This window comes from Cyprinus carpio, chromosome A6, assembly GCF_018340385.1.
Source record: "Cyprinus carpio isolate SPL01 chromosome A6, ASM1834038v1, whole genome shotgun sequence".
In the NCBI taxonomy this organism is placed as follows: Eukaryota; Metazoa; Chordata; class Actinopteri; order Cypriniformes; family Cyprinidae; genus Cyprinus; species Cyprinus carpio.
The window spans coordinates 21,640,165-21,668,070 of NC_056577.1; the positions used below are offsets into that span (position 1 = coordinate 21,640,165).

The following is a 27,906-nucleotide window of genomic DNA, read 5'->3' on the forward strand; positions in this document are numbered from 1 at the left end:
ATTTAGATTATAAATATTAAAATCTAAGATATAGTTTAAAAAAATAAAAAAAATAAAAAAATGATATATGTGTTAAAATGTATAGATTGCATGTGTGTTAAGATATATTGAGCCATCAGTTCAAATGTCAACTGCAAGGTGAGAGAGAAGTATAGCTCCATTTGACAACTTGATATAAGAATGTCAAGCTACAGGCACACCTCCAGCATTCTTTGCACAACCTACCTGTCATTTCCTTAATCTTGGAAATGGCTAACAAAACATTAACTTCTCCATGTTAAAATGTGACGTCTAAGGAGAAAAACCATCAGTTTAGACATATTCTGAATAAACAGAAGATCCAAATCTCAGGTAAGTTGCCTCATAACATTTATTTCACCGTATTCTGATGCAAACATTCACCTCTATATATGTATATGTTTGTGAAATACCTTTTTATAATGACTAAAGCAATGCAGAGCCCAACATGTGATCTCTTTGGCACATGTGAGCAGGAGGACAATATCATAATACATTGTTCTAGGTTGCTAGCTTAATGTTTAATGATCACACATTTCCACCTGTCATTCTGTTGTCAACCATAACAAACCAACTGCCAGGGAAGGTAAATTAGACTATTATGGGAATCAGTATAGTTAACCACACCTAGGCTACTTGCTAAACTGACGGATAAGACTTAACAATATTGTCTAACGTATCACAGGAACATTTGAAAAGGTAGGCCTAACCCAAGTCCTACTATATTCTTATTTTGTGAACTGCACTAATACTAAAAAAAAATATGTTAAGGATAAACATAAACATAGAAGCTTCTTTCTAACTTTTCAGGAACTTCATGTATAGTAGGTAACAATTTAAATTTGATCCATAATTGATAAATCAAAAGCTGTGTTGAACAGTATAGTTCTGAGTTTCTTTTATATGCGAAAACAACAATGCAAAGTCCTTAGTGCCAAAGTAATCAGTAACATACAACCAAGGAGTAAATAGGGGCAGGTGTGTATATACTGTAGTGTATAGCTACTTGATTTTAAGGAGGTCAAGTGAAAGACTCCTGTCTGTGCTGTATTTCCGCAGTATGTTCGGACCCACACAGCAAGGTCTGGGAAAGCATCTAGGGGCTGTTAAAGGTGAAGTCAGGATCCTATCAGTTCCTACCACACCTTTTCTGAAGCTATCTTTCTCACATTTATAATCATACGCACATGCAGACACTTGGCTGACTCTCAGATCCTGCAGGTATGCTGTTACGGGGGCGTCCTGAGACAGGAAGAGATAAAAGCAGCTCCTGAGGAGTGTTTACAGCCTGAAATGAATAGTGGGAGAGGGAGGGAATGAGAGGAAGGGCCCCTATAAAAAAGATTTGACCCTTAAATCAGGCCCCTGTGGAAGCCACAAGGAGATAAGTAGGAAATACTAAAGATGGAACAAACAAACAAACATTCTCTGTTTCATACATATGTACACATGTATTATTCCAACACATTCACATGCCAATCAGTAACTATTTTACAATATCATTTGCATGTTTTTGTGCAATCTGACAGTTTCATTGCCACCTCTTCAAATAGTTATTCTTTTTCATGAGATCAGGTTGTTTATTCCTACTCTCTACAACTTTTTTTTAAATTCTACTTTACAAACTTAAGATGGCAGTTAATATTTAATTTTTAGTAATAAGATTTAGATAAGATTTAGTATTACTGGATGAATTATTAATTTTCAATCTAATATATTTGCAATCATTAACAATCCAGAAGTTAATTTTTTAGGCTATTTACTCTGTCATTTGAACAGTTCTTTATAAATGCATTGTAGCAGCACACATCGGCTTTATTGTTTTGTACTGCACTTTTTTTTTTTAACCTTATTGCACCTTGTTATGTGGCTCTTTGGAATCTTGGATTCTTATTGGTCAATTTTAGCATTCTGTAGTTAAATATGTTTGCAGAATGATGACTAAACTGTATAACTGACCATTGACTCATACAGGGAATTAAGAATAAAAAATAAATAAATAGCTAGTTGTCATATTTCTGGTGGTTCATGCCTAGTTTCACTTTTTTTTCACGCACATCCCATCACATCAGGGTTTCATGTCAATTTCTTTCTTTATTTGTTAAAAAGTGATCAAAATCCTCTCTGCTTTGTGTCAGGGTCCTGATTGCCCTTTCAGGGATTATTTGGCCTCACAGACTGTTCATTATTCCTTACATAAGTAGTGCTACACTTTATTTATTGTCTACTTTGTGTTTTATATGCACAGGGTTGTTGTTTGCTGTAGGGTTATGCTGAGTCTTGTGGTGGATCACTGAATGTGTCAGCGTGTTAGAGTTCCTGTTACCGTTTACAGGAACCTCATGAATTTTAGATTTTTTTTCAAATATTTTGCAATATGACACATGGTCATATAGGATATATGAAGTATTGAAAGAATAATAATGAAATTATTACGCCTACAAATATATTAGATTTTAACAATGTTTAATGAATTATTCTTATGTTAACAGAAGGGTAACAAACAAACAAAACAAGTTTTTAATCAAGTCCAAAATATAATTTAATATGATTGAATCAACCTGACTATATTAGGTTTCGCCAATAAATTTAAGTTTATACTTTTTACAGTGTTGCATATACAGATTTGCAAGCTACAAAGTGTGTGGGACCTTTCAGTGCTGAAGGCCACTTCAGTGTTTGCTATTTATTATCTTTAATTGTGATTTCTGCAGGAAGCAGCAAAAAATGGGGTCTGCAACACACACAGTGTGTGTGTTCCTGTGTTTTTTGGTCTCAGGATCATGCTACACTCTCCAGACCGTGGGCTCATGCACGGTCAACAGAGAGATGGTGAGGAAAAACAATATGCAATCTGGTCTCTTTTGTTCCCTGAGCAAGAGCAAGTACTGCTACATCAGGAGTATCCTGTTTGTAGGCACTTGTTTCCTGTTTTTGGTGACAGAGGTTTACCCAGTCTGTTAATGGTTTACATCGTGAGAAAATTAATTTCTTGTTTCTTGTTTAAAACCGCTAGTGGGTAATCTGAAATTCTTTTTTTAACCTTTTTAAATCTTAACTGAACAGGGCAAATTTCTAGTATGCAAATGCATGTTTTTTCCCCTTTCTGATTCCAGGTGTAAGTAGCATAACCATATACCTCTTTATTCTTTCAGGCTGCATTTGACTGCAGTGGAAAAAGACTTACATCGGTACCAAAGCACATCTGGATGAACGTAACCGAACTGGACCTGTCTGAAAATCTGTTAGATTTAACCCACAGTGACAGCTTCAAGCGCCTGAACCTCTTCAGCCATTTAGTCTCACTGAACCTATCAGGCAACTACCTCCCCCTACTGTTAAAAGATCATCTCTACAGCCTTTCTTCTCTTAAGGTACTTGACCTGAGTAGGTGTAAACTGGCCGCAGTGGAGGCAAATGCACTGACCAGCCTTTCTAGTTTACAGATGCTCTTCCTGGGGGACATTTAGTCGATTGCAGTTAAAGACGTGAGACTGAGTCAGTTTGTGGAACTTAGAGGAGAACAGAATAACAGACAGAAAGTGGAAGACAGAGTAATTATGATCAGAGCATCAAAACACATGGCACATGATGACCACAGTGATGGTATGAATACTTTTAATCTAATCTGCATTAGATTTAGTTCATTGCTTGGATTAGTGACATATACTGTTGGGGTGGAAAGGAGAAATATTTTACAATTCTTGTTTCTATTCCGAAATGTACTCTTTGGTTTCATATGGATTTGAAAAACTATTATATAATTTTCAAGACAATTTGTATTTGAATGACTTTAAAAATGTCATGTGGTATAGCCATCAAATAAAAAAAGAATAAAATAATTTCCTTACACCTTAATTGCAAGTTTACACATCTTAATCATTGTTTAAAAAAACATTTAAATACTGAATTATTGAATTCATGAAATATTGTTATTATTATGAACTTTTAATTCAGAAGTGACGTGGTCACATATTTCCTGTTTTTCTTTTCTTTACATAACTCAAAAGTTTGTTATACTGCATATTATTAAGCAGCATATCAGTGTTAATTAATTAATTAATTAATTTGTTGAAGAAATAATAGGCTACAAACCACTTTTATTGTTTTTCATAAAAAACAAGCTTAACACATTTTTGACTTTGAGCCCCCAAAATAATAATAATTCAATTAATTTTACAGAAATAACATTTTATTTTACTGAAATAAAAAGCCAGTGCATTGTAATTCAAATCATTGTATGAGTGAATTGCATTTTTTATGTATGTTGGACAAAAATTAGATGAGGACCAGGTCTTTCAGCCATTTCTTAGTAACATTAATTTTCTCTGGATTAATTATATTTATATGGAAAATTGGCTATTTGAGTGCCACAGCATCATCTTTTCTGAGGTATGGAAATTGACATATACTATAATTTCAATGTCATTTGTTTTTATGGCAGGATATTCTAAGGATGTTAACCGTGGAGCCTTCCTTCGTAAACTATTCACAGTCGGATCAACACCTACAAACAATACAATTAATGGTCAACACCTTTTTTTCCTCCTGTAATCTAGTGTAGATTATTACCTGTGATTACATCTGAGACTGGCTAACCAGGAGGTTAGTGTGACCCTGCAAACTTTGAGGTGGGATTCTCCACCCAGGGAGGCCCTGGGATTCGTGCAGCTCCACCTCCCAGTGGCATTGAGGAGGATGACGATGGGTTTATTGAAGACAACTATATTCAAGCGGGTGAGAGTGAGAGAGCCACAAGAGCAGCAGTGCTGACTGATGATGATGAGGAGGAGGAAGAGATTGAATGTAGTATTGGCTAGCACTATTACATCTAACTTTGTTAAACCTTATTTATAATAACTTGCATTAAGTAGTTATTAACAAACATTCAATACTTCATAATCAGTTATCAAACTATTCATTGATTAATTAATTAAAAAAAGAATATACAGTGGCCCTATTAAGGAATTTCAACACTTAAGCTTAAAAAAAAAAAAAAAAAAAAAAAAAAAACTATGTCCAAAAAGTTTCTAGGACAACTTTTTTGAAAGCATCTGAAAATATATGAATCAAAGTTGAATGACATTTGAATGTACAATAGGCCACACGAAATAATGATCTGTTCAGCATTTTATACAATGTTTGTTGACATTAATAATAATTTATTATAGAATAATAAGTTATTATAGAACTTTATTTTAAATTATAATATTATTAATAATTAATTTTTAAGGATTTTTCCTACCAGAATGTGCATTTACATTTACTTTTAATTGCATTTTGTACCATATACTATATTTTGTGTTTTGTATGTTGCACTTCATTTTTTTTTTTGAGAAAATGTTATTATTTCATTGGCCACTGGGCGCCGCCTTTGTGTACTTTATTACTTAGCCTAGATTTAAATATTAAAATGTTATTATTGATATTATTATATATTTTTGTTATTGTTTATAAATGTTATATAATATAAAACAAATTAAACATTACATGCATCCACGTCATCTTAAACGAATGCCGTGTTAGTGTATTTTTTTTTGTATCTAACGTTACTATTTAATAAAGGATTGTTACACTACACTTAATAAAGTGAAGTTACACTGCTTTTACATTGCAACAGTGCGACGCGACGAAACGGCGTAGATCGCTTGGCTAATTATAATGGCATCGTTGTAGTTCGCGTCGCGTCTCTTGCAGTTTACGGCACAGCAACAAGCTCGAGCTGCACAACCGGTTAGACGCCTCCAAACCCGGAAGACGCGCGTGTAAGGGATGGGGAAGATCTCTCTTCATTCCACTTGATCAAACTTTACCAAAATTCACAAAACTTCGACTCCTGTCAGTCACTTCTGGTAACACAACAGCTTTGATAAGAATGGCAGCGTCCGCGATCTTCATCCTGGACCTTAAAGGCAAGGTAAGAGCGCGTGCACCTGTCAGAGAAAGCTCGTATAGTTTACACTCTCAGGATTGACAGTATTTGAATCCTTTATAGCTACAGATAATCGAGGTTTAACATAATTTGCCAAAGTAAATTGTATGTATTTACTCACTTGAAGGTTTCTAAAACAATTGATGTAAATATGGCAGAAGACGGATACACCCTACCCATCACACTCTTAAAGTTAACAACACTTTCACTGAAGGCAGTTGCAATATTATTGCAAAATTAACGTTTTACATAATGTATGTTTCTATATTTAAGTGATGGTGCAGTAAAAACAAATATATATATATATATATATAAAAGTTATACTTGTTAAGAAAAAAATATATTTCGTGGTCATGGTAAATACCCCTAAAAAAAAAAAAAAAGAATAATAAAAAAAAACACAAACATCTATTATATTTTTCATCTGTGTATTTTTAAAATAAATGTAAAATAAATATACACTCTCTGTCAAAAGTCTGGTATGATTACGTTTTATTTTTCATGTTTTTGAAAGAAGTCTCCTATGCTCACCTACATTTATTTGATCAAAATACAGTAAAATAGTGATACTGTGAAATATTTTAATATATTTTAAAGTGTAATTTATTCCTGTGATGGCAAAGCTGAATTTCTTTAGTGTCACATAATCCTTCAGAAATCATTCAGATTTCATTCATTTCTTATTATTGTCAATGTTGAAACTAAGGGCTGCCTTATTATTTTTTTTGTGGAAACTGATCTTTTATTTCCTTTGATGAATAGAGAGTTCAAAAGAGCATTCTGTTAGGTAAGAACGATGGAAGACCAGGGCGGGAAGCAGTTAACAGTCTTTAATGGATAAAGTAAATAGTCTTCACTAAGTAATTAGAACACAAATCACAGGCATTAATCAGAGCCAGAACAGAAACTGCCGGATGACTGGAACAAAGAAAATCAGCATAAACTTCCACGAAGACCAGAGGCAGGGACCCCGAGATGCATTCAGCCAGTCAGAAATAGTGAAGGCAGCAGACAGGGTGAACAGCCAAGGGCGAGCGCTGAACAGGTACTCTGCAAACAGGCACAGCTGGATAATACACAGTCCAATGGCAGTATAACTCACAGCATAAATATTGATTTCACTTTCCACAGATAGGACAGGACAGGACAAGAGAGCAGACGTTTCTCACGAGAGGTCATTGAATAATCCTACAACAAGACAGGGCTAGGAAGAGGGAATAAGAAGCAGAGACAATCAAGAGGAAAAAGGGGACAGGTGATGAGAAGGGAACGAAAGGGGAACCAGCTGAAAGAGATAATGAGCGGAGGAGTGGATGTGTGTGCGTGATAGTGTGACCACAAGAGGGAGACAGAGAAAGAGGAGAAGAGCCAGGATCATGGCAGTACCCCCCTCTCAACGAGCGCCTCCTGGCGCTCCTGAGGCCAACTGGGGAGACCGGAGGAAATCGTCGATGAGTGAAGGATCCAGGACATCCCGGGAGGGAACCCAGCTTCTCTCCTCAGGACCATACCCCTCCCAGTCGACAAGATACTGACGGCCACGTCCCCTACGACGCATGTCGAGAATCCGGCGAACCCTGTAAATAGGGGTATCATCGACAAGACCAGGGACGCGGACCGGACGAGAAGGGGGACGGATGACTGGTTTGATGCAAGAGACATGAAACACGGGATGAACCCGGCGTAAATTAGGCGGAAGGTGAAGAAGCTTTACTGCGACAGGATTTATGACCTTTACAATGCGGAATGGTCCAACAAAGCGGGGAGACAATTTACGTGATTCGGACTGGAGCGGTAAATTTGAAGTGGAAAACCACACCTTTTGACCGCAAACGTAGCGAGGACTTCTAATTCTGCGCCTATTGGCTGTAACTGTCATGCGTCTTCTAGCTCGACAGAGAGCAGATCGCACTCTCCTCCAGGTGCGCTTGCAACGGCTAATAAAAGCTTGCACTGATGGAACATTAGATTCAGAGTCTTGGGACTCAAATAACGGAGGTTGATAGCCGAGACAGCAATGGAAGGGCAAAAGACCGGTAGCAGAGGAGGGAAGCGAATTATGGGCGTATTCGGCCCAGGATAGTTGCTGTGACCAGGACGCGGGATTCTGATGGGTGAGACTGCGAAGCATACGGGCGACAATCTGATTTGTCCGTTCCGCTTGACCGTTCGTTTGGGGATGAAACCCGGACGAAAGGCTAACGGATGCCCCAATCAGGCGACAAAACTCCTTCCAGAATTGAGAAGAAAATTGAGGGCCTCAATCAGACACAATATCAGTTGGTAAACCATGTAGCTTAAAAACATGATCAACCATGATCTGGGCGGTCTCCTTGGCAGAGGGGAGTTTAGCGAGTGGAATAAAATGGGCCGACTTAGAAAAGCGATCTACCACGGTCAGAATAACGGTGTTACCCTCCGAGAGAGGAAGTCCGGTGATAAAGTCGAGAGCTAAGTGAGACCACGGTCGTGTAGGAACCGGTAACGGACGAAGTAGACCGGCTGGAGGGGAATTGCCAGCCTTAGTCTGCGCGCACGTATTGCAGGAGGCAATAAACCGTCGCACGTCTCGTTCCAAAGAAGACCACCAAAAGCGCTGATGGATAAAAGCGAGGGTGCCCCGGATGCCGGGATGGGCAGTCAATTTAGAGGTGTGTCCCCATTGAAGGACAGCTCGACGCGCGGATACAGGAACAAAAAGGAGCCCCTTAGGACAGTTGCGCGGGACTATGACTCGAGAAAGAGAACGCTTAACCAGCTTCTCTATTCCCCAGACGGTCGTGCCAACAACATGACCCGGGGGAATAATCTCCTCGGGCTCAGAAGATGAAGAGGAGTCAAAAAGACGAGATAGCGCGTCAGGCTTGACGTTCTTGGTACCCGGGCGATAGGAGATGGAAAAATCGAAACGGGTAAAGAATAGAGCCCAGCGGGCTTGACGAGCGTTTAGTCTCTTGGCCTTGCGGATATATTCTAGGTTTCGGTGATCTGTCCAGACAATAAAAGGAACGGGAGCTCCCTCAAGCTACTGTCGCCATTCGCCTAACGCTAGACGGATGGCGAGCAGTTCGCGGTTGCCCACGTCGTAATTGCGCTCAGCAGGAGAAAGACGGTGAGAGAAAAAAGCGCAGGGGTGTATCTTTCCGTCAGCGGTGGACCGCTGGGAAAGCACAGCCCCGACCCCCACTTCAGAGGCATCGACCTCGACTATAAATTGTTTAGTGAAGTCAGGAGTAAGAAGGATAGGCGCGGTAGTAAAAAGAGATCTTAGAACGTCGAAACGCAGTCTGCGCAGATTCTGACCACCTAAACTGGGACTTGACTGAGGTCAGAGCCATAAGAGGAGCGGCTACTTGACTGAAATTTTGTATAAAACGACGATAAAAATTAGCAAACCCGAGAAAACGTTGTAGCGCGAGGCGAGAGTCGGGCACGGGCCAATCAGTGACCGCCTGGACCTTGGCCGGGTCCATACCGATCCCCTCTGCCGAGATGACTGAACCTAGAAACGTAACTGAGGGGGCGTGGAAAGAACACTTCTCAGCCTTTACATAAAGCCGATTCTCCAGTAGACGCTGGAGGACACGACGAACATGTTGGATGTGCACCTGGAGTGATGGCGAAAAGATCAAAATGTCGTCGAGGTAGACGAATACAAAGATGTTGAGCATGTCCCGTAGGACGTCATTGACTAAGGCTTGAAAGACCGCGGGGGCGTTTACCAATCCGAAAGGAAGAACCCGGTATTCAAAGTGCCCTAGGGGCGTGTTAAATGCGGTCTTCCATTCATCCCCCTCCTTTATGCGCACTAGGTGATAGGCGTTGCGTAAATCGAGCTTTGTGAAAATCTTAGCTCCCTGCAAGGCTTCGAAGGCAGATGACATCAGTGGTAATGGATAACGATTCTTGACAGTGATATCATTTAAACCCCGATAGTCTATGCACGGACGCAGGGAGCCGTCTTTCTTTTTAACAAAGAAAAACCCGGCTCCCGCTGGAGACGAGGAAGGAACGATGGTACCAGCGTTGAGCGAATCAGAAAGGTATTTCTCGAGCGCCTCCCGTTCGGGAGCGGATAACGAGTATAGTCTTCCCCGGGGGGGCGTTGTACCTGGGAGAAGATCTATACTGCAGTCATACGGGCGGTGAGGGGGGAGAGAAGTGGCCCGGGAACGGCTGAAGACCTCCCGCAAATCGTGATACTCCTCCGGAACTCCAGACAAATCCCCTGGCTCTTCCTGAAAAACAGTTACGGACGAGACAGGAGGCACAGCAGAAGACAGACAATCAACATGACAAGACAATTTCCAAGATAGAATAGAGCCCTCCACCCAGTTAATCTGGGGGTTGTGGAGAACTAACCACGGGTGGCCTAAAACCACTGGAGTAAAAGGGGAATGAAAAATAAAAAAAGAAATAGTCTCTCTATGATTTCCTGAAACAGTGAGAGTCAATGGAGAAGTCCTTTTCTGTACCCTGGGAAGGGAACTGCCATCCATGGCGAACAGGGGGGTGGAGTCTTGTAAATCTAAGAGGGGAATACCTTGTTTCAAAGCCCAAGTCTCGTCAACAAAGTTCCCCTCCGCCCCCGAATCAAGCAATGCAGAGCAGGAAACTGACGATCCTGGCCAGCGGAGATGTACGGGAAGGGAAGTGCAGGACTTAGACGGAGAGACCCATGATGTAGCACTCGCCAGCAACCCTCCGCCTACTGACGAGCGCTGACTTTTACTGGGCACCTAGAGACAAAATGATCAGCGGCAGCACAGTACATGCAAAGGCGATTCATAATCCTGCGTTGGCGTTCCTGTGTGGATATATGAAGCCCCCCTAGCTGCATCGGCTCGGGATCAGCAGCAGATGACAGTGGTGGCTGGGTCGCTGTGGGAGGTGGTTTTATGTAAGCTTGGATTCTGCGAGCCCTGCGTTGCATGTCAAAGCGTCTTTCGATGCGGAGAGCCAGCTCGACAAGGGAATCGAAACTGTCAGGAACCTCTCGGACAAAGACCTCATCCTTAATCTCGGAGTTCAGGCCTTCGAGAAAGCGGGCGATGAGGGCCGGACCGTTCCATCCACTCGTTGTGGCCAGGGTTCGGAACTCAATTGAAAAATCAGTGACTGACCTCTCTCCCTGGCGCAAGGTGGATAGGAGGCGGGATGCTTCGTGACCGTGTGCAGACCGGTCAAAGACTCGGATCATCTCCTCCTTAAAAAGAGAAAACTTGAGGATGCAGTCTACCTCTGCCTCCCAGTTCGCTGCCGCCCACTCTCGAGCTCGTCCATTGAGAAGAGAAATCACATAAGCCACCTTAGATCGATCCTTGGCATAGCTGAACGGCTGGAGGAAAAAAACAACCTCGCATTGGGTGAGAAAGGCTCGGCACTGCAAAGGCTCGCCAGAGTAGCACGGCGGGTTGTTCATACGTGGCTCAGAAGAGTCGCGCTGTCCAGCTGAAGCGGTGGTTTCATGACGGTAGTGATGGAACTGCTGGGTTAGATCCGAGAGCTGGGCGGTCAGGGAATCCACGGCACGTCTCGCAGTGGATAAATCCACCTCATGTTTACCCAGCAGAGCACCCTGGAGCTCTACAGCATTGTGAAGGGGGTTACCACTCGCCTGGTCCATCTCTGGTAGGATTATTCTGTTAGGTAAGAACGATGGAAGACCAGGGCGGGAAGCAGTTAACAGTCTTTCATGGATAAAGTAAATAGTCTTCACTAAGTAATTAGAACACAAATCACAGGCATTAATCAGAGCCAGAACAGAAACTGCCGGATGACTGGAACAAAGAAAATCAGCATAAACTTCCACGAAGACAGAGGCAGGGACCCCGAGATGCATTCAGCCAGTCAGAAATAGTGAAGACAGCAGACAGGGTGAACAGCCAAGGGGCGAGCGCTGAACAGGTACTCTGCAAACAGGCACAGCGGGATAATACACAGTCCAATGGCAGTATAACTAACACAGCATAAATATTGATTTCACTTTCCACAGATAGGACAGGACAGGACAAGAGAGCAGACGTTTCTCACGAGAGGTCATTGAATAATCCTACAACAAGACAGGGCTAGGAAGAGGGAATAAGAAGCAGAGACAATCAAGAGGAAAAAGGGGACAGGTGAGGAGAGGGGAACGAAAGGGGAACCAGCTGAAAGAGATAATGAGCGGAGGAGTGGATGTGTGTGCGTGATAGTGTGACCACAAGAGGGAGACAGAGAAAGAGGAGAAGAGCCAGGATCATGACACATTCATTTGAAATATTGAAATATAAATCTTTTGAAACATTATAAATGTCTTTTTAGCCACTTTTCAGTCAATTTAATGGATCCTTTATTAATTTCTTTCTTTTTTTTTTTTTTTTTTTTTTAAAAACCTTACTTACCCCAAACTTTTGAATGATAGTGTATCACAGTTTCCTCAAAAATATTAAGCACCAAAATTAAATATAATAAGAAGAATTATTTCTTGTGCGCCAGAGTAATGGCTGCTAAAAATTCAGCTCTGCCATCACAGGAATAATTCACATGCTAATATATTAAAATAAAAAACAGTCATTCTAAATTGTAATAATATTTCACAATATTACTCTTATTTTATTTTTGATTAAATAAATGCAGGCTTGGTGAGCATAAGACACTTTCAAAAACATAAAAAAATTAATTATATATCAAGAGATGTGTGTATATATAAAGAGAAGCTCTGAACTCATTTGTAAGATGTTGAAAGAAGTAGTGGGTGTTTGGGAGTGTTTCCATGAAAACAGAGCCTCAGGGTCTCGGTGGAATGGATAACCCTCCAATATGCCCCTGGATTTTGGCAGGGCTGATGAATGCGGTCTTGTCTGTGCCCTAGAGCAATCCAATATGACTTCACTATTCTTTAGTTTTCACCCTACTATACACCTTGAATATATCTGTCAGTGAAAAAGTGACCATGACTTGAAGCATTTGATTGAATGTTGGATTGATAGGTAGAAGTATTAGTGTAGATATTGTTTCATAGATCATATTGATTGAGCTGTTAACATATTCTCAGACTGATTTGAGTAAATGCAAACAAACCATGTGCTGTAAGTGTCCTTTCGGCCGGAGAAATCTTTGCAATTGTTTACTGCTTTTGCAGGATGGCTGGCGCCAAAACATCTCTAAGAAAAATAAAAGATTATCTCTATTAACTGATAGAACCTCAAGGTTTATAAGAGTTTTTTTATGTTTGTTATATTAATATAGGCAAAAAGAATGTATCTTTATATGGAATTGCACTCAGATAAACTAGTGATGCAGTGATGACTGTCTTTAAGGAACAGTATTGGGATACTCTGTTTTATGACATCCTTGTGCTTTCAACTTTATTTCCATCTCTAAGTGCTCATATGTCGAAACTACATGGGCAATGTGGACATGAGTGAGATTGACAACTTCATGCCCATAATGATGAGGAGAGAGGAAGATGCAGATTTGTCACCAGTGGTTATTCACGGCTCTACCCACTACCTCTGGATAAAGCATAGCAACCTCTACTGTATCCTCTATCTTCTTATATTTAAATGTAAAAATATAACTTTTATTTGTGTATATTAAAATATAATTTTATTTGTGAATATTTGTCTTATTGTTGTACAGTAACAGCTCTGCAAATGTATAGCGTATTTACTACTTAAGAGATTTTACTCAGTGGTTGCAATAACAAAGAGGAATACCAATGCTGCTCTTGTATACTCCTTCCTGTACAAATTAGTGGAGGTAAGTGTGCCTTATATCTATCAACAGGACAACACCTTCCATAAAACCTTACACAGCACAATTTTGTTGCCTGTGTAAACATCAACACCCTAAAAATGTGCCGTAGTCTTGTATTAACCATTTGTTTGCAGGTGTTCACTGAATATTTCAAGTCACTGGAAGAAGAGAGTATTCGAGACAATTTTGTAACCGTATATGAGCTAATGGATGAAGTCATGGACTTTGGATTCCCTCAGACCACTGACAGCAAGATCTTACTAGAGTAAGTTCTTACAGACATACTGTACCATTCAGCCATCACTGTTCAGAGAACACTATTTATCGCTCACTAACACTGCTATTAGGGGTCACCATTCACTATTCAAGCTCAGCACTATTCATAAGTCAGTTTAAATGCTTTGTGCAGAGGGCACAGTTTGACAAAAAGCAGTTATTTGTGTTTTATAATACTCATAGAGATGATTGGACCAGAGAAATCAATATACTCTAGTATCTAAAAATAAAGGAACTTTTTTCGTTCAAAGTTTGTTTTTATTGTTTTTCACAAAATAAATCACATTCACAGTCCCCCACCCCTTAGCATAGCGTCCATTAAATCAAAATGGAACTGTAAGAACCCAATATACATACAAAAATGCTGACAAAAATTAACCTCCAAACAAATACAACAAATACATACATACATACAAATTATAATAAGAAATAAAAAAATAAATAAAATAAATAATATATATATTATAAAGTGTCCATACTAGTGGCATTATTTAAACAGACTTATCAACATATTCAATAAAAGAGCGCCACAACTTTCCGATCCTCTTAGCGAATACCAAATTTTTTCGAGGCAGAGACAAGACATCATATCTTTGATCCATTGAGTGTGAGTGGGTGGCAAGTGGTCTTTCCACTTTAATAATATTGCTCTACGTGCGATCAGGGAAGAAAAAGCAAGGACCTTACACATTGATGCTGACAACCATACCTCCTCTGGAGCAACTCCAAATAATGCCACCAGAGGCTCTGGCTCTAATCTATGTTGAAGGACTGCAGAAAGGGTGAGAAATATAGATCGCCAGTAATGCTCTAATTTGGGGCATGTCCAGAACATGTGAATTAACGTTCCCTCAGCACACTGACATCTATTGCAAATAGGGTTAGTACCAGGAAACATCTGAGCTAGTTTGACTTTGGATATATGAGCTCTGTCCACTACTTTAAACTGTATAAGTGAATGCCGAGCACATATTGATGATGAGTGGACCTGTTTAAGGACGCAGTTCCATGTGTCTTCAGAGAGTGGCCTGTCAAGGTCTTCCTCCCAAGCTCTTTTAATGTTATCCAGAGATGAACATGCCAGATTTATCATTAAATTATAAATAATAGCAATTGAGCCTTTAGTTATTACGTTACATGAAAGGAACCTATCCAAAGGATTTTCAGAAGGCATCGTTGGGAAGTCTGGTACAAGTGACTTAACATAATGTCTATAAAGGAACTTTTTTAAATGTCAAATTTGTTGAAAAGTCTTACAAATTCATTTTAAAATTCATATATTCTTTTCAGCAGATGATAACACTTCCTGGTAATTTACCTATTTAGGAGATTAAACAATATTCAAAACATAAAATGGTTATTTAGCTAATTAAACTCATTTAACGAATTAAAAATATTTACCCTTAAAGAAATGGAAAGTACGTTTTACAAAGCATAAACAAGTAGAACATTCTAACTCAAGAATATAACAAAAGCACAATAAACTATTTCTTGTCAGGCAAACAGTAAAAAGGAAAAAAAATAGTACAATCATATGTACTGTAAGTCAGTTCATAAACATCTTTTAGGTTTATAAGTGCTTCTCAGTTTGCTGGCTTTGCTAGCAACCACTTAGCAGATAGCTAATTATTGCTAACGCTCACTGACAGCAACATAATACCCTGTCAGCTGGAGAAACTTGAGGTTAGAGCGCACACACATACACATCTACACTTCTCAGACCTTGTTCTGAAAACAACATTCTTGCAGAATCAATTTGGAATGAGTTAGGAAACTTATTTATTGAACATTCAGTGATTTGTTTTAATGCATTTACTCATGCTAATGTTCATCAGGGATGATTGAACACTAACTCTATTATGTGTGTAATGTTAGTGTTCACATTCATTTCTATTTGAATTTTTGTTTTTCATGTGTAATAGATGAGAGACATGTTGTAAGGTAAACATTACATTAAAACGATGGCAATACAAAAAAAGAAAAACAAGGTTAGGTGTTTGTCAGCCGGTCTGTCCCAAGGGGCAGCCCTGTTCTTCCCATGAGTTCTACTGACTGATACTCACTGAAGTTACTTGCTTCACTGACCAGTGACAAATGATGATTCTCATCATATTGATAATGGCTGACATGCACTGGTGGGCTCATATTATATTTAATCTTTTTCATGCAAATTGTCATTTTCTTGGTCATTATTTATGTTAGCATGTCCTGATGGTCTTCTTTCACTTCCACTCCAGGTACATCACCCAACAGGGGCATAAACTGGAGGTGGGAGCGCCACGGCCCCCGGCTACAGTAACCAATGCTGTGTCTTGGAGGTCAGAAGGCATCAAATATAGGAAGAATGAAGTCTTCATGGATGTCATTGAGTCTGTCAACCTATTGGTGAGCTGACTTAAATGTATTGTAGCGACAACATTCCTCAATCAACCAGTCAGATTTTTAGATGTGGGTTAGGACTGGGGCTTCAGCATCATTCTTTTGAACCTATGAATTCCTTATGACCTTAGGGGTTTTTAAAGGGTTAGTTCACCCAAAAATGAAAATTCGTCCCATGTTTTACTCACCCTCGAAGCATCCTATGTGTATGTGACTTTCTTCTGTTAGACAAATCCAATTTTCCTTGCTCTTCCAAGTCTTTCAAGAGTAAGCGGGTGTTTTTTGTCAACAGTTTAGAAGATGTGAAATAAAGTGTGCGCATTTGTAATAAAATGTCCCTCACACGGCTCAGGAGGATGAATAAAGGCCTCCTGTAGCGAATCCGTGCGTTTTTGTAAGATAAATATCCAGATTTCAAACGTAATAAACACTTTTTTCTCACTTCTGCTGACTGTGGGACGCAGAAGACATGCAGCGGATGACGTAGTACGTCGGCGCTGCATGGTTAGTGACGAGCGTGGAGAGAGAAAAAACAAAACGCCGGTCATGAATTAGAAGCACAAAATGAGAATTTGTAAAGAAAAATGTCGGAGGATTTCGATATATTTTTTTTAAAGATTAATAACAATAAAAAATAATTCTTGAGTACCAAATCTGCATAACAGAATGACTTCTGAAGGATCATATGACACTTAAGACTGGAGTAATGGATACTGAAAATTTTTATCTAGGCCATCAAAGGAATAAATTTAATTTTTTACAAATATATTTAAAATGTTTCTGTTTTTGAATTGTATAATACTATTTTACAATATTACTGTTTTACTGTATTTTTGATCATGTAAATGCAAAGAAAAAATAAAAGTTTGAAGTAAATAAATAACAATGGCAAAACATGCATTACTTATTTGAAGAAGTAAAAGTAAACTATATTATAGCATAATAAAAAAATGAGCACATTACTTTCTTTGTTGTGGAAAAAAAAGCTTTCCACATACCGGATCGCTTTTATGTATTCAGTGCAGACATCAGACAGCCCACGCCCCACGCTATCGCTCCCATCATACTACTGTACCTTTTCTGACCTCCTTCATGTTCTCCGAGGTCAAGGGTTAGGTCTCCAGACTTCCTTAGATTGAGAGAGGGAGGAAGCAGCTGCCGTCTTTAAGTTCTTGTTGCCTATATTTTCTGCTTCTAAACTTAGCCCCCTGAATGGACTGGCTTTTGATGGATTCTTTAAAGCTCCTCAGGGTCAGGGTGTCTAAACGCTGGCAGACAGTAGCACTGAGCAGCACCACTCTTCTGATTAAGAGCTAAATCACGTCTCATTGCTTTTTTTAATGCTGCATTGCTATTCATCCATGCATTTCTCGCTCTGGCTCTTTCTGGCTCTTGTATCTGAGAGCCCTCAGAGGTATTGAATCGATGTGGACTTTTTGAGTTTTAGATCTACCTTCTGAGTCCAGCTTGTATGCTTTTAATATTTTACCATAATGTAATAGATTACATTCTCATATTATCGTAGCATATTCAGCTCTCTCTTTCCAAAAGCTTTATGGAACAAATCACACGGTTACTGCCTTGCCTGAAAGAGCGTAATAAACTGAAGATGGCAGAAATGGTGATGATGCAATATCGCTCCTTGCCACTCTTGATTGTGCTTTGCATTTATCTTCTCTTTTTTTGTTTGTTATAGGTCAGTGCTACAGGCAGTGTTCTGCGTAGCGAGATTTTGGGCTGCGTCAAACTCAAAGTCGTTCTGTCAGGCATGCCTGAGTTAAGGCTCGGACTCAATGACAAAGTTCTCTTCGAGATCACAGGCCGTGAGTATACCTATCCATCTTTAAAACTGAAATATATCATTTTTTGATTAAACTTTTTCCTCACAATTTCATATACAGAGACAACTATGCAGTAGGTTAACCATTTGTAGGTTGATCTTCACTCTGTGGCAGTAGAAACAATATTGTGAGCTGTTTATCTGATCGGTGGCATATGGAGGAAGAACTCAGAAAAAAAAAAAAACCTTTTTCAGTCTGTTTTTACTGGTTTTAAAGAATTACAAATACAGCAAGGGTACATAAGAATAAACAACAAATAATAATTATAAAGACCGAAAGAAGATCAAAAGATAGAAATAAAGTAACGGTAAAAACATTAACATGTTTACAAATAGTAACAAATCTTACAGATTTTCAGACACTTTCAAAATTGCTTTTGTTGTGTTGTTAACTTCTGTCTTTAAAATTAAAAGCAATGGCTTAGTCTCCCATATGTACATTTTTAAAGTAGCAGATTAATTAAATACTGTTGCTTATGATAAGACTTGTCATAGAGGGATAATAAAAACTGTTAAAAGCTGGGCAGGATGTGATCCTTAATAAATGAACAGAAATCTGACCAGCAACTCCAAAACAAAAACATGTTTTTACATGTAAACCACAAAATGTATAAAAATGTATCAATATCACAATTAAATCTGTTTACAAGAAGATTGCAAGGTTAATATTTACCTGTTTTCCAGTCATTATTTTTCCATTTCATTTCATTGAAACGAATGGCTTCCAAAATGCCTCATTTCAAGTTTAAAATTACCTTGTAGGTTTTTTTTTTTTTTTTTTTTTTTTTTTGTAAGTAGTGCAGAAAGTGACTTAATTTCGAGGGCTGCTAGTCAAGCAGTCAGTCTATTGTCTTAACCTATTTTATAGTAAGCATCTCTCTCATTTGCACTTGTTAGGTGAATTCCATTAATCTGATTCTCTTGGTTAATCCTCACCCCAGGCCTAACCCAGCGGGTGTTAGTTTCACAGCAGGCCAGATCTTAGTTATGTATTCTGCATGTGCAGTATAAATGCAGCTTGCATTTTAGAACAGAAGTGCTCCGGATTTACTCTACAACAGAAAGGGAATCAATATTAAATTAACAGAGCAACGCTCTTCTGTTCAATAAAAACATATCAGTTTGATCCTGTGGTACAGTAGCTGTTGACCTCACCAACATTTCATGGACATTACAAGCTACCCTTTCATTTTATTTCTACAGGAAACAGTTTTATCAGATAGGGTTTCGGGGAAGTGAAAAAGACCTGTTTGTTTCCTGTATCACTTCCCACTTTAAAGCTGAACTATGGTGCAAGCTATTGTAAACACAAGTGAAGGTAGAAGGTGCCTTTCTGTTATTGCATCAGTTGCAGAAATATCTCTTCTCAGCTCAGCAGTGGAATGAGAATTAAACAAGTGAAACACTGCCCTCCACAGGCTCAAGGTTGGAAATGCAAGTTTTTATTATTATTATTAAATAATAAAAAAATCTATGGGGTATTGTGAAGAGGACGATGCGATATGCCAGACCCAAGAATGTAGAAGAGCTGAAGACCACTATCAGAGCAACCTGGGCTCTCATAACCCTGAGCAGTGCCACAGACTGATCGACTCTATGCCACGCTGCATTGCTGCAGTAATTCAGGCAAAAGGATTGAGTGCTGTACATGCCCATACTTTTCATGTTCATACTTTTCAGTTGGCCAAGATTTCTAAAAATCCTTTGTTTGTATTGGTCTTAAATAATATTCTAATTTTCTAAGATACTGAATTTGGGATTTTCCTTAGTTGTCAGTTATAATCATCAAAATTAAAAGAAATAAACATTTGAAATATATCAGTCTGTGTGTAATGAATGAATATAATATACAAGTTTCACTTTTTGAATGGAATTAGTGAAATAAATCAACTTTTTGATGATATTCTAATTATATGACCAGCTCCTGTATATATATATATATATAGAGAGAGAGAGAGAGAGAGAGAGAGAGAGAGAGAGAGAGCAACAACTATTATAAATAGTTTTAGTTAACAATAACAGAGCTGATCTTAAAGTTTTTTTTTTTTCAAAACAAAAATATAATTATTCCATATCTAATAATATGGAGTGAATAATTCCAAATTATATTATTATAATTATTACTATTATATTTTAATATAATATGATTTTATACACACACACACACACACACACACACACACACACACACACACACACACACACACACACACACACACACACATCTGTTCTCTAAACCGCCTGTCCTCTGTAGGACTCACAGGAAGTCTATATATATATATATATATATATATATATATATATATATATATATATATATATATATCTATACAGTATATACAGAACATTATATTGCATTATTTGATGTATAAATTGTAGGTCAAACTTGCTATCTTTATAGCGCTTTTACAGCCGAGTCATACTTTGTGTACCTAAAAGTGTACCTCTGCTTCTGAACACCAATCACTTTCCCTGAAGCCTCTGCCTGTGGACCCTGGGGAGCCAATCAGAGAGCTATAAGAGAGCATCCTAACCCCTTTCTGACCTTTAGTCCCTGTGGCTGATGTCATCAGTAGGTGCTGCAGCGGCTCCCAGCAGGTCTCATCTGTGGCTTCTGATCTGACCTCTGTGTTCCAGTTCAAACCTCTGAGAGCTCTTTCATGTTCCACTGTAAATGTCACTCCTGGATAGAGCAGAATACATTCATAAATATAAAGGGAGGCTCATGCATGCACACATTCCTGATGTGAGTGTGCTGCTGAAATCCCACAGCTCTGTGGTATTAGTGGGTTTTGGGGCTCAGAGGCCCAGAGTCATTAAGTAGCTCTTCTGTAGTCACTGCCTTTCCCTTTGCCGAGGTCAAACAAATAAGCTACCTCCATGCTTACCTGGGTGCACAGAAGTGTTATTGTTTGCAATTTCCAGGAAACACTTTAGAATGCTTTGTGTGTGAATATGTGGTGTGTGTGTGCAGCTTTCAACTTGATTAACTAGCTTTACACAAACTATAATCATCAGTGACCACTTTTCTTATATTAGAATTCACCCTGCTCTCTCTGGGCTTCCATTTCGCTTTCTCTCAGGGGAGAAGAGCAAGTCTGTGGAGCTGGAAGATGTAAAATTTCATCAGTGTGTGCGTCTCTCTCGCTTTGAGAATGACCGGACTATCTCTTTCATCCCACCTGATGGAGAATCTGAACTAATGTCTTACAGACTCAACACCACGGTCAGTGCTGCATGTATACAACTCTCCGATCAATGAGTCTTAATAATGCATTTAAAACATCAAAGTTCATGTAACTAATTCATGTGTTTAATGACTGATTGATTTGTAATATAGTTACATATTTTTTTGTTTTTGTTTTTGTGCCGTTGTAATGGTGGGGTTTCAGAGAGCTTAATTTAAATAAAAACATACAAGAATCAAAAAACGGGAATATGATGAGAAAACAAGAATAGAACTTCAAGGCAGAAAACACAAAGAATTTGAAATTAAAAGAATTTGAAATTAAAAGACAAAACCATGAAACAATGGTTTTGCTTTGAATAGAATACTAGCCGACTGTACTGCTATTATTATTTTTATATTCTATGTATACTGTGAAAATAATTGAAATTTAAATTCTACTTCCTGTGTGAGGAAATGAATCGGAAGTAGTTACATTATTTTTTTAAACATCTTTTTTGACCAATAAATTATGGAAGCAGATTAGTCTCAAATATAATTCACGCAAAAAACACGATTCACACATGCGTAGACAATTTCACATGCATGAAACCTAATTCACGTACACGAAAAAAATTCACGTGCGTGAAAAAAAATATATATTCACAAAAAGCAATTCACATGCGCAAAATAAAATTATATATTCATAAAATACATTTCACAAATGCAAAACACAATTCGTAGATATACAACTGTGCACAAAAACCTTTGAATGTTTAAAATGTACGAGTGTCTGAATGTACAAATCGTCATTTACTACGAATCCACTCGGATTTGTGTGTGTGTGTTTTTGAGACTTTCCTGGCAGAGCTCTCTTCTTCCCACGTGGGTCTGGCGTACTCTTTAGCCAATCAGATGCGAGCTTACCATTCAACCAATCATATCATAAGCCACTGAAAGTGCATTCAAGGAGCACAATTCTGCGCACCTTTTGCGCAATATGGTTTAATTAGAACGGAAATTAAGCCTTTACATCAGTAATCCCATAGACAGTAAAAGAAATGGACACAGCGACCCAACTGGAACTCAATTGAGACAAGTGAAGCCCATTTTTAGCGATTTTTTAGCACTTCCGTTTCTGACGCGCAGACTCAAACTAAGGCTTGATGACGTCAGCAACCTGTCTGACAGATGTAAATCTTCTAGTAGCTGTGCGTGCAAACTGCCATGGTTAATCTTGCAGAGACGGCGAGCGAGCTTGAGCGGGGAGTTCTTTGGCGTGAGTGAGCAGGAGTAAGTATTCTGATTAATTATTTTGTATAGTATTTTAAAATGTAACGCCAGAGCTTCTATGGGCTTCTCTCTTGACGTCTCCCTGATTGCCTGCGAGCTTCTGAATGCACTCTCAGTGGCTTATGATATGATTGGTTGAATGGTAAGCTCGCATCTGATTGGCTAAAGAGTACGACAGAGCCACGTGGGTAGAGAGCTCTGCCAGGAAAGTCTCAAAAACACACACACACAAATCCGAGTGGATTCGTAGTAAATGACGATTTGTACATTCAGACACTCGTACATTTTAAACATTCAAAGGTTTTTGTGCACAGTTGTATATCTACGAATTGTGTTTTGCATTTGTGAAATGTATTTTATGAATATATAATTTTATTTTGCGCATGTGAATTGCTTTTTGTGAATATATATTTTTTTTTTCACCCACGTGAATTTTTTTTGTGTGTACGTGAATTAGGTTTCATGCATGTGAAATTGTCTACGCATGTGTGAATCGTGTTTTTTGCGTGAATTATATTTGAGACTAATCTGCTTCCATAATAAATTTGCTTATTGCTTTTTACACAAAATTGCATTCAAATGGAAACTTTTTATGTTAAAGATATATATGACTCTATATATACAATTCCTTTCAAAAGCTGGGGTCATTAAGATTTTTAATGTTTTGAAAAGTATTTTTTGCTCACGAGAGCTGCATTTATTTGATCAAAAATACAGTAATATTGTGAAATATTATTACATTATTGTTTTATAATTTAAAATACTTTTCTGTTTTGTCATATGTGATTTATTCTTTTGTCAAAGCTGATTTTTTTTTTTTTTTTTGATGAATATAAAGTTCAGAAGAACAACATTTATTTGAAATGGAAATCTTTTATAACATTACACATCCTTGATAAACAAAAGTATTAACTTCTTTAAAACACACACACACGTACACACACAAAAAAAAAACATGCTGCACTGACCCCAAGCTGATGAACGCAATAATTGAAATACAAGTATTTTAAAATATTATAAATATCATTACTGTCACTTCCAAACATAAATTCACACACATATACATCTATATAATACACAGACACACACTCAAACATCCTGTAGATTTTCAATATTATGGATTATATAGTGATGTTATGCTGTTAGAAGTATCACTGTATTTAATTTATATAAGAAAAAAAAGTCAGTAGCTCAATAAGTGGCAGCAGACTTACTGTTCTATTTTTTTTCTCTGTCACTCCTCTGTTCTGACAGGTGAAGCCTCTAATATGGATTGAGAGCGTAATAGAGAAGTTCTCTCATAGTCGAGTAGAGATCAAGGTTAAGGTAGAGCTGCACACATATATACAATCTACACACTCCACTGATTCTTGCATTGCCTCATTCAGCACACTCCTTGCTTTCAATAATTAGCTTTCAGGCTTCTGTCCTGGGGAATGGAACTTAAGTTTACCTGAGCTGTGTCCAAGAGACTTGACAGATTCTGACATAAATATGCTTTGTCCTATTGCCCTTGCCACACCGAAACATTGTTTCTGAAATTGTAGCTTTGGAATTTTTACTTTGAATGTGAAGTTGTGCTATAGTTCCTCCATCTGTTCCCCAGGCCCGCAGTCAGTTCAAGAGCCGCTCCACTGCTAACAATGTGTCCATCTTAGTTCCTGTTCCTAGTGACGCTGACTCCCCCAAATTTAAGACCACCACGGGCCAGGCTAAATGGGTTCCTGAGAAGAGTGCTGTAGAATGGAACATTAAGTCCTTCCCTGTAAGTACCATACATGCTTTACATATGTTTTGCAAGATGTTTGATCTTTGTGTCATCGCAAATAACTCATTTAATCCAATATTCAGATTTTTGAAAATCCTATTTTGAAATGAAAAAAAAAACAACAACAACAAATCAAATCAAATAATCGATCACCTCAAATTGTTGCTGATTTCACAAAGACAACAAATGCAAGTCCACTTCACACTTTTAAGAGCCTTCTAAAAATATTGCTATTACTGGCAATTTCTTTTTTTTCAATTTATATATTGCTTGCAATTTGAATATATTTCAATTTATTTTTATTTTATTAACATAGTTTTTTAAGTTTTTATATTGCTTTTGAATTTTGTATGTAAACATTTTAATTTAATTTATGTAGTTTTATATCTTGTTTTTATTTTATTTTATTTTTTTCATTTATTTTCTTTCCCTTTTCTTTAACAGTTAAAGGCAAAAGCCTCTAAAAACAGTATAGAGCTTGAATGCAAAATATAGAGTTAAATAAAGAGTTTGCCAAAGGAGCATGTATACAAAATAGGACATCAAAAATAGTACAAGCCAGGACGTACTGAACTTAATAATTCTATGCCTTATTATAGCGTCTAGATGGTGGAAAAAAAATTATTATTATTTTTTTAATCTAAGAATACAGACATGTAGGACATTTAGTTTTCTTCCAGTCCTGATGATGTCATGGGCATTTGAGGCTTGAAAGGCCATGAATCGGTTTTGGAGTTTTGTGCTGTTGCAAGCCTTGTAGAGACAGGAAAGTTTGTATCACCCACTTAGGAATATGACTAAGAAGGCTTATTTAGAACTGAACTGTTAATTAGCACTTATGACTAAAGTAATGATTGTTGCAGTGTTAATTAGACAGTTGGATGTGTCAAAAATTAATGATGCGTCGTTACTTGTTGAGGTGGGAAAGAATTCATGATGCGAGCTCATTTTGGACTGCCAAGTGTGGAAAGCGGTGAACTGGAGGCCAAGCGACCAATCACAGTAAAGTTTGAGATTCCTTACTTCACAGTGTCAGGCATTCAGGTGCGGCAAAACATATATTAACCCCAAAATAGTCTTTGATAATTGTCACAATGTAGTAGATTGATATTTGTAATCCATTTTGTTTGTGTGTGGTAACAAACACAGGTGCGATATTTGAAGATTATCGAGAAGAGCGGATATCAGGCATTACCGTGGGTGCGTTATATTACTCAGAGTGGAGGTGAGCCATATTCAGAAATTCCCTCATGCTTACTCCCATATCATTCTGATATAAAGTTTACCTTCACCCCGTCATTAAAAGTTCAGTGAACATGAGCCTTACTCTGTCTGCTACACACTCACACACAGTTTGAAATAGTGTAGACTATCAGTTTTCCATCAGCAACACCAGAGGAGAGAGAGTCACTCTAATCCTTCAGCCTTGTTCACTTATTCATAAGAAATGCAAAGTAGACATCAGATCTTAAACCTCAATGGAATTCTTCAGATATATCCAAAAACCCAAATGTCAATAACATATTCAAATGCCTTCAGTTAAACTATCATGCACTTGTTTTTTTAGGTATATAAATATGTGATGTATTAGTTGTACTTTCTGACTATACGTGAACGTTTTTGACAGATTATCAACTGAGGACCAACTGAGAGAGGACAGCGCCTGTGTATGTTGTGTTCTGTCTGTCCTTTTTCATCTGTGAGACAGCTACTTCTTTTCACACAGCAGTTGAACTGCTCTTACTTTTGTCTGAGATCAGGTTTTACAAATTAAACAAGAGAGTCAGATTGCAAAGTTACTGAGAAACCCCTATGAAACAATGGTTTCGGGGTTTAAACAACTTTGGGTTATAATCCAAAAGTGGTATTAAAGAAACATCCTAGAGTCTACCTATATATGTTCTATTTAAAGAGATATTTTCACCCACATGTTGTTCCAAACCTATCTGTATTTCTTTGTTTTATTTAAACACAAAATAATCCATTCATACAATAAACAGTCAGTAGGATTCTCCTTGTCCCTGATAAGCACAGCATTTTAAGCTGGTGCACCGCTAGTGTAACTTTGTTTTCATTTTGCGCAAGTTGCAACCGTTTCATTCCATGCAACAGAAACACTAGGTGTAGCCGAGCCTTTACGATTAATTAACCATGCCGTTTTAAAGCGTTTTTAATCGTGAAACTGGTTAATCGCTGCATTCCTATTGCCAAGGCAACATTTCTCAGTTTAATTTAAAGTTGAAGCACTAAAATAACTAAATCTAAATAAACTAAAACTTAATAAAACTATATAAACATAAAAACTAATAAAAAGGAATGGTAACACTTTACAATAAGGTTCCATTCGTTAATGTTATATAGTAGTTCACTGTTAGTTAGTCGTTAGTTCACAGTGCATTAACTAATGTTAACAAGCACATCTTTTGATTTTAATAATGCATTAGTAAATGTTGGAATTAACATGAACTAAGATTAATAAATGCCGTTGAAGTATTGTTCATTCTTAGTTCATGTTAACTAGAGTAGATAACTAATAAACCTTATTGTTAAGTGATACCAAATGACTAATGAATAAAATTAATTCAAAATATTAACAAAAATATAATAGTATACCAATGACTACATTTATATCTACCCTCTTAAAGAGATTTAAACAATATTGTTATTTTTACATGCACCCTCATAATGTGATTCTTTTGTGATTTTGGTGTGATTGTGTTTTTAATTGTAGCATCATTAATTGTAGTAAAATATGTTTAGCAAACAGGCATGTAAACATCTTACTCTGATTATTGGAAATAATTACATTATTGGTGCCCATGTAAATGTAGTCAGTGATACTAAAATAACACTGGTTTGGAATGACATACGGGTGTTATTTTATTTTTTTGACAATTTTCATTTTTCTTTGAATTATCACTTTAACTTGTCAGATGTGAACTTAAGCTGCTTATTTTCATTTCTGCTGTAGGTGGCGGGACTATCTCTCAGCGTGATATGATCTTACTGTATGTCTGTAGAGCTGTAAACATAACCACAGGCCCAATGAAATGAATACCTTGTGTTCAAAATCAATGATTAATAAGGCAGTGTACTGTTAGGACACCACTGTAACACTATATTTTCACCAGAGTGGCCTGTATCTTTGTCTTTGGTTTGGTTTGTGCTCACTCAAAATACTACAAATGCCTACACACTTTTAAAAGTACAATGGAAAGTGGAAATGCCTAATGACATTACCATGAACTGATCAGCAAAAAAACTTGTGCATGTTGATGCTGTATTAATTGTTTGCATTTGTTTCTTTAATCTACAGCAGTCAACACATCTGATAACACATTATTTTTTGTATGTAATTGTAAGTGTTCACGCTGGGAAAATCCTCCATTACATTGCACCACTTGTTGTATCAGTGTGACGGTTGGTTGTGTGTGTGTGTGTGTGTGTGTGTGTGTGTGTGTGTGTGTGTGTGTGTGTGTGTGTGTGTGTGTTTG

At 37.8% G+C, this 27,906-nt stretch overlaps 2 protein-coding genes across 3 annotated transcripts; both read left to right on the forward strand.

The window, feature by feature from the left end:
- The first annotated feature begins 253 nt into the window (after positions 1-253).
- On the forward strand, positions 254-5,523 carry LOC109078361 (leucine-rich repeat-containing G-protein coupled receptor 4-like). Its single transcript, XM_042759198.1, has 5 exons — positions 254-351; positions 2,733-2,850; positions 3,174-3,487; positions 4,395-4,410; positions 4,629-5,523. Exons 2-5 carry the CDS (start codon positions 2,746-2,748, stop codon positions 4,836-4,838), a joined length of 645 nt encoding a protein of 214 aa, XP_042615132.1. The 5' UTR covers positions 254-351; positions 2,733-2,745; the 3' UTR covers positions 4,839-5,523.
- Positions 5,524-5,708: 185 nt separating this feature from the next.
- Positions 5,709-27,882, forward strand: LOC109082646 (AP-1 complex subunit mu-1-like). Of its 2 annotated transcripts, XM_042758431.1 has the most exons (13): positions 5,709-5,935; positions 13,316-13,472; positions 13,626-13,693; positions 13,825-13,955; positions 16,204-16,351; positions 18,042-18,168; positions 21,269-21,411; positions 23,899-23,970; positions 24,251-24,409; positions 25,331-25,456; positions 25,562-25,637; positions 26,040-26,079; positions 27,384-27,882. In XM_042758431.1, exons 1-12 carry the CDS (start codon positions 5,894-5,896, stop codon positions 26,060-26,062), a joined length of 1,272 nt encoding a protein of 423 aa, XP_042614365.1. In that variant the 5' UTR covers positions 5,709-5,893; the 3' UTR covers positions 26,063-26,079; positions 27,384-27,882. The 2 variants fall into 2 exon arrangements, with proteins under 2 accessions (XP_042614365.1, XP_042614364.1); XM_042758430.1 differs by lacking the exon at positions 27,384-27,882 and having other exon boundaries at positions 26,040-27,077.
- Positions 27,883-27,906: the final 24 nt, after the last annotated feature.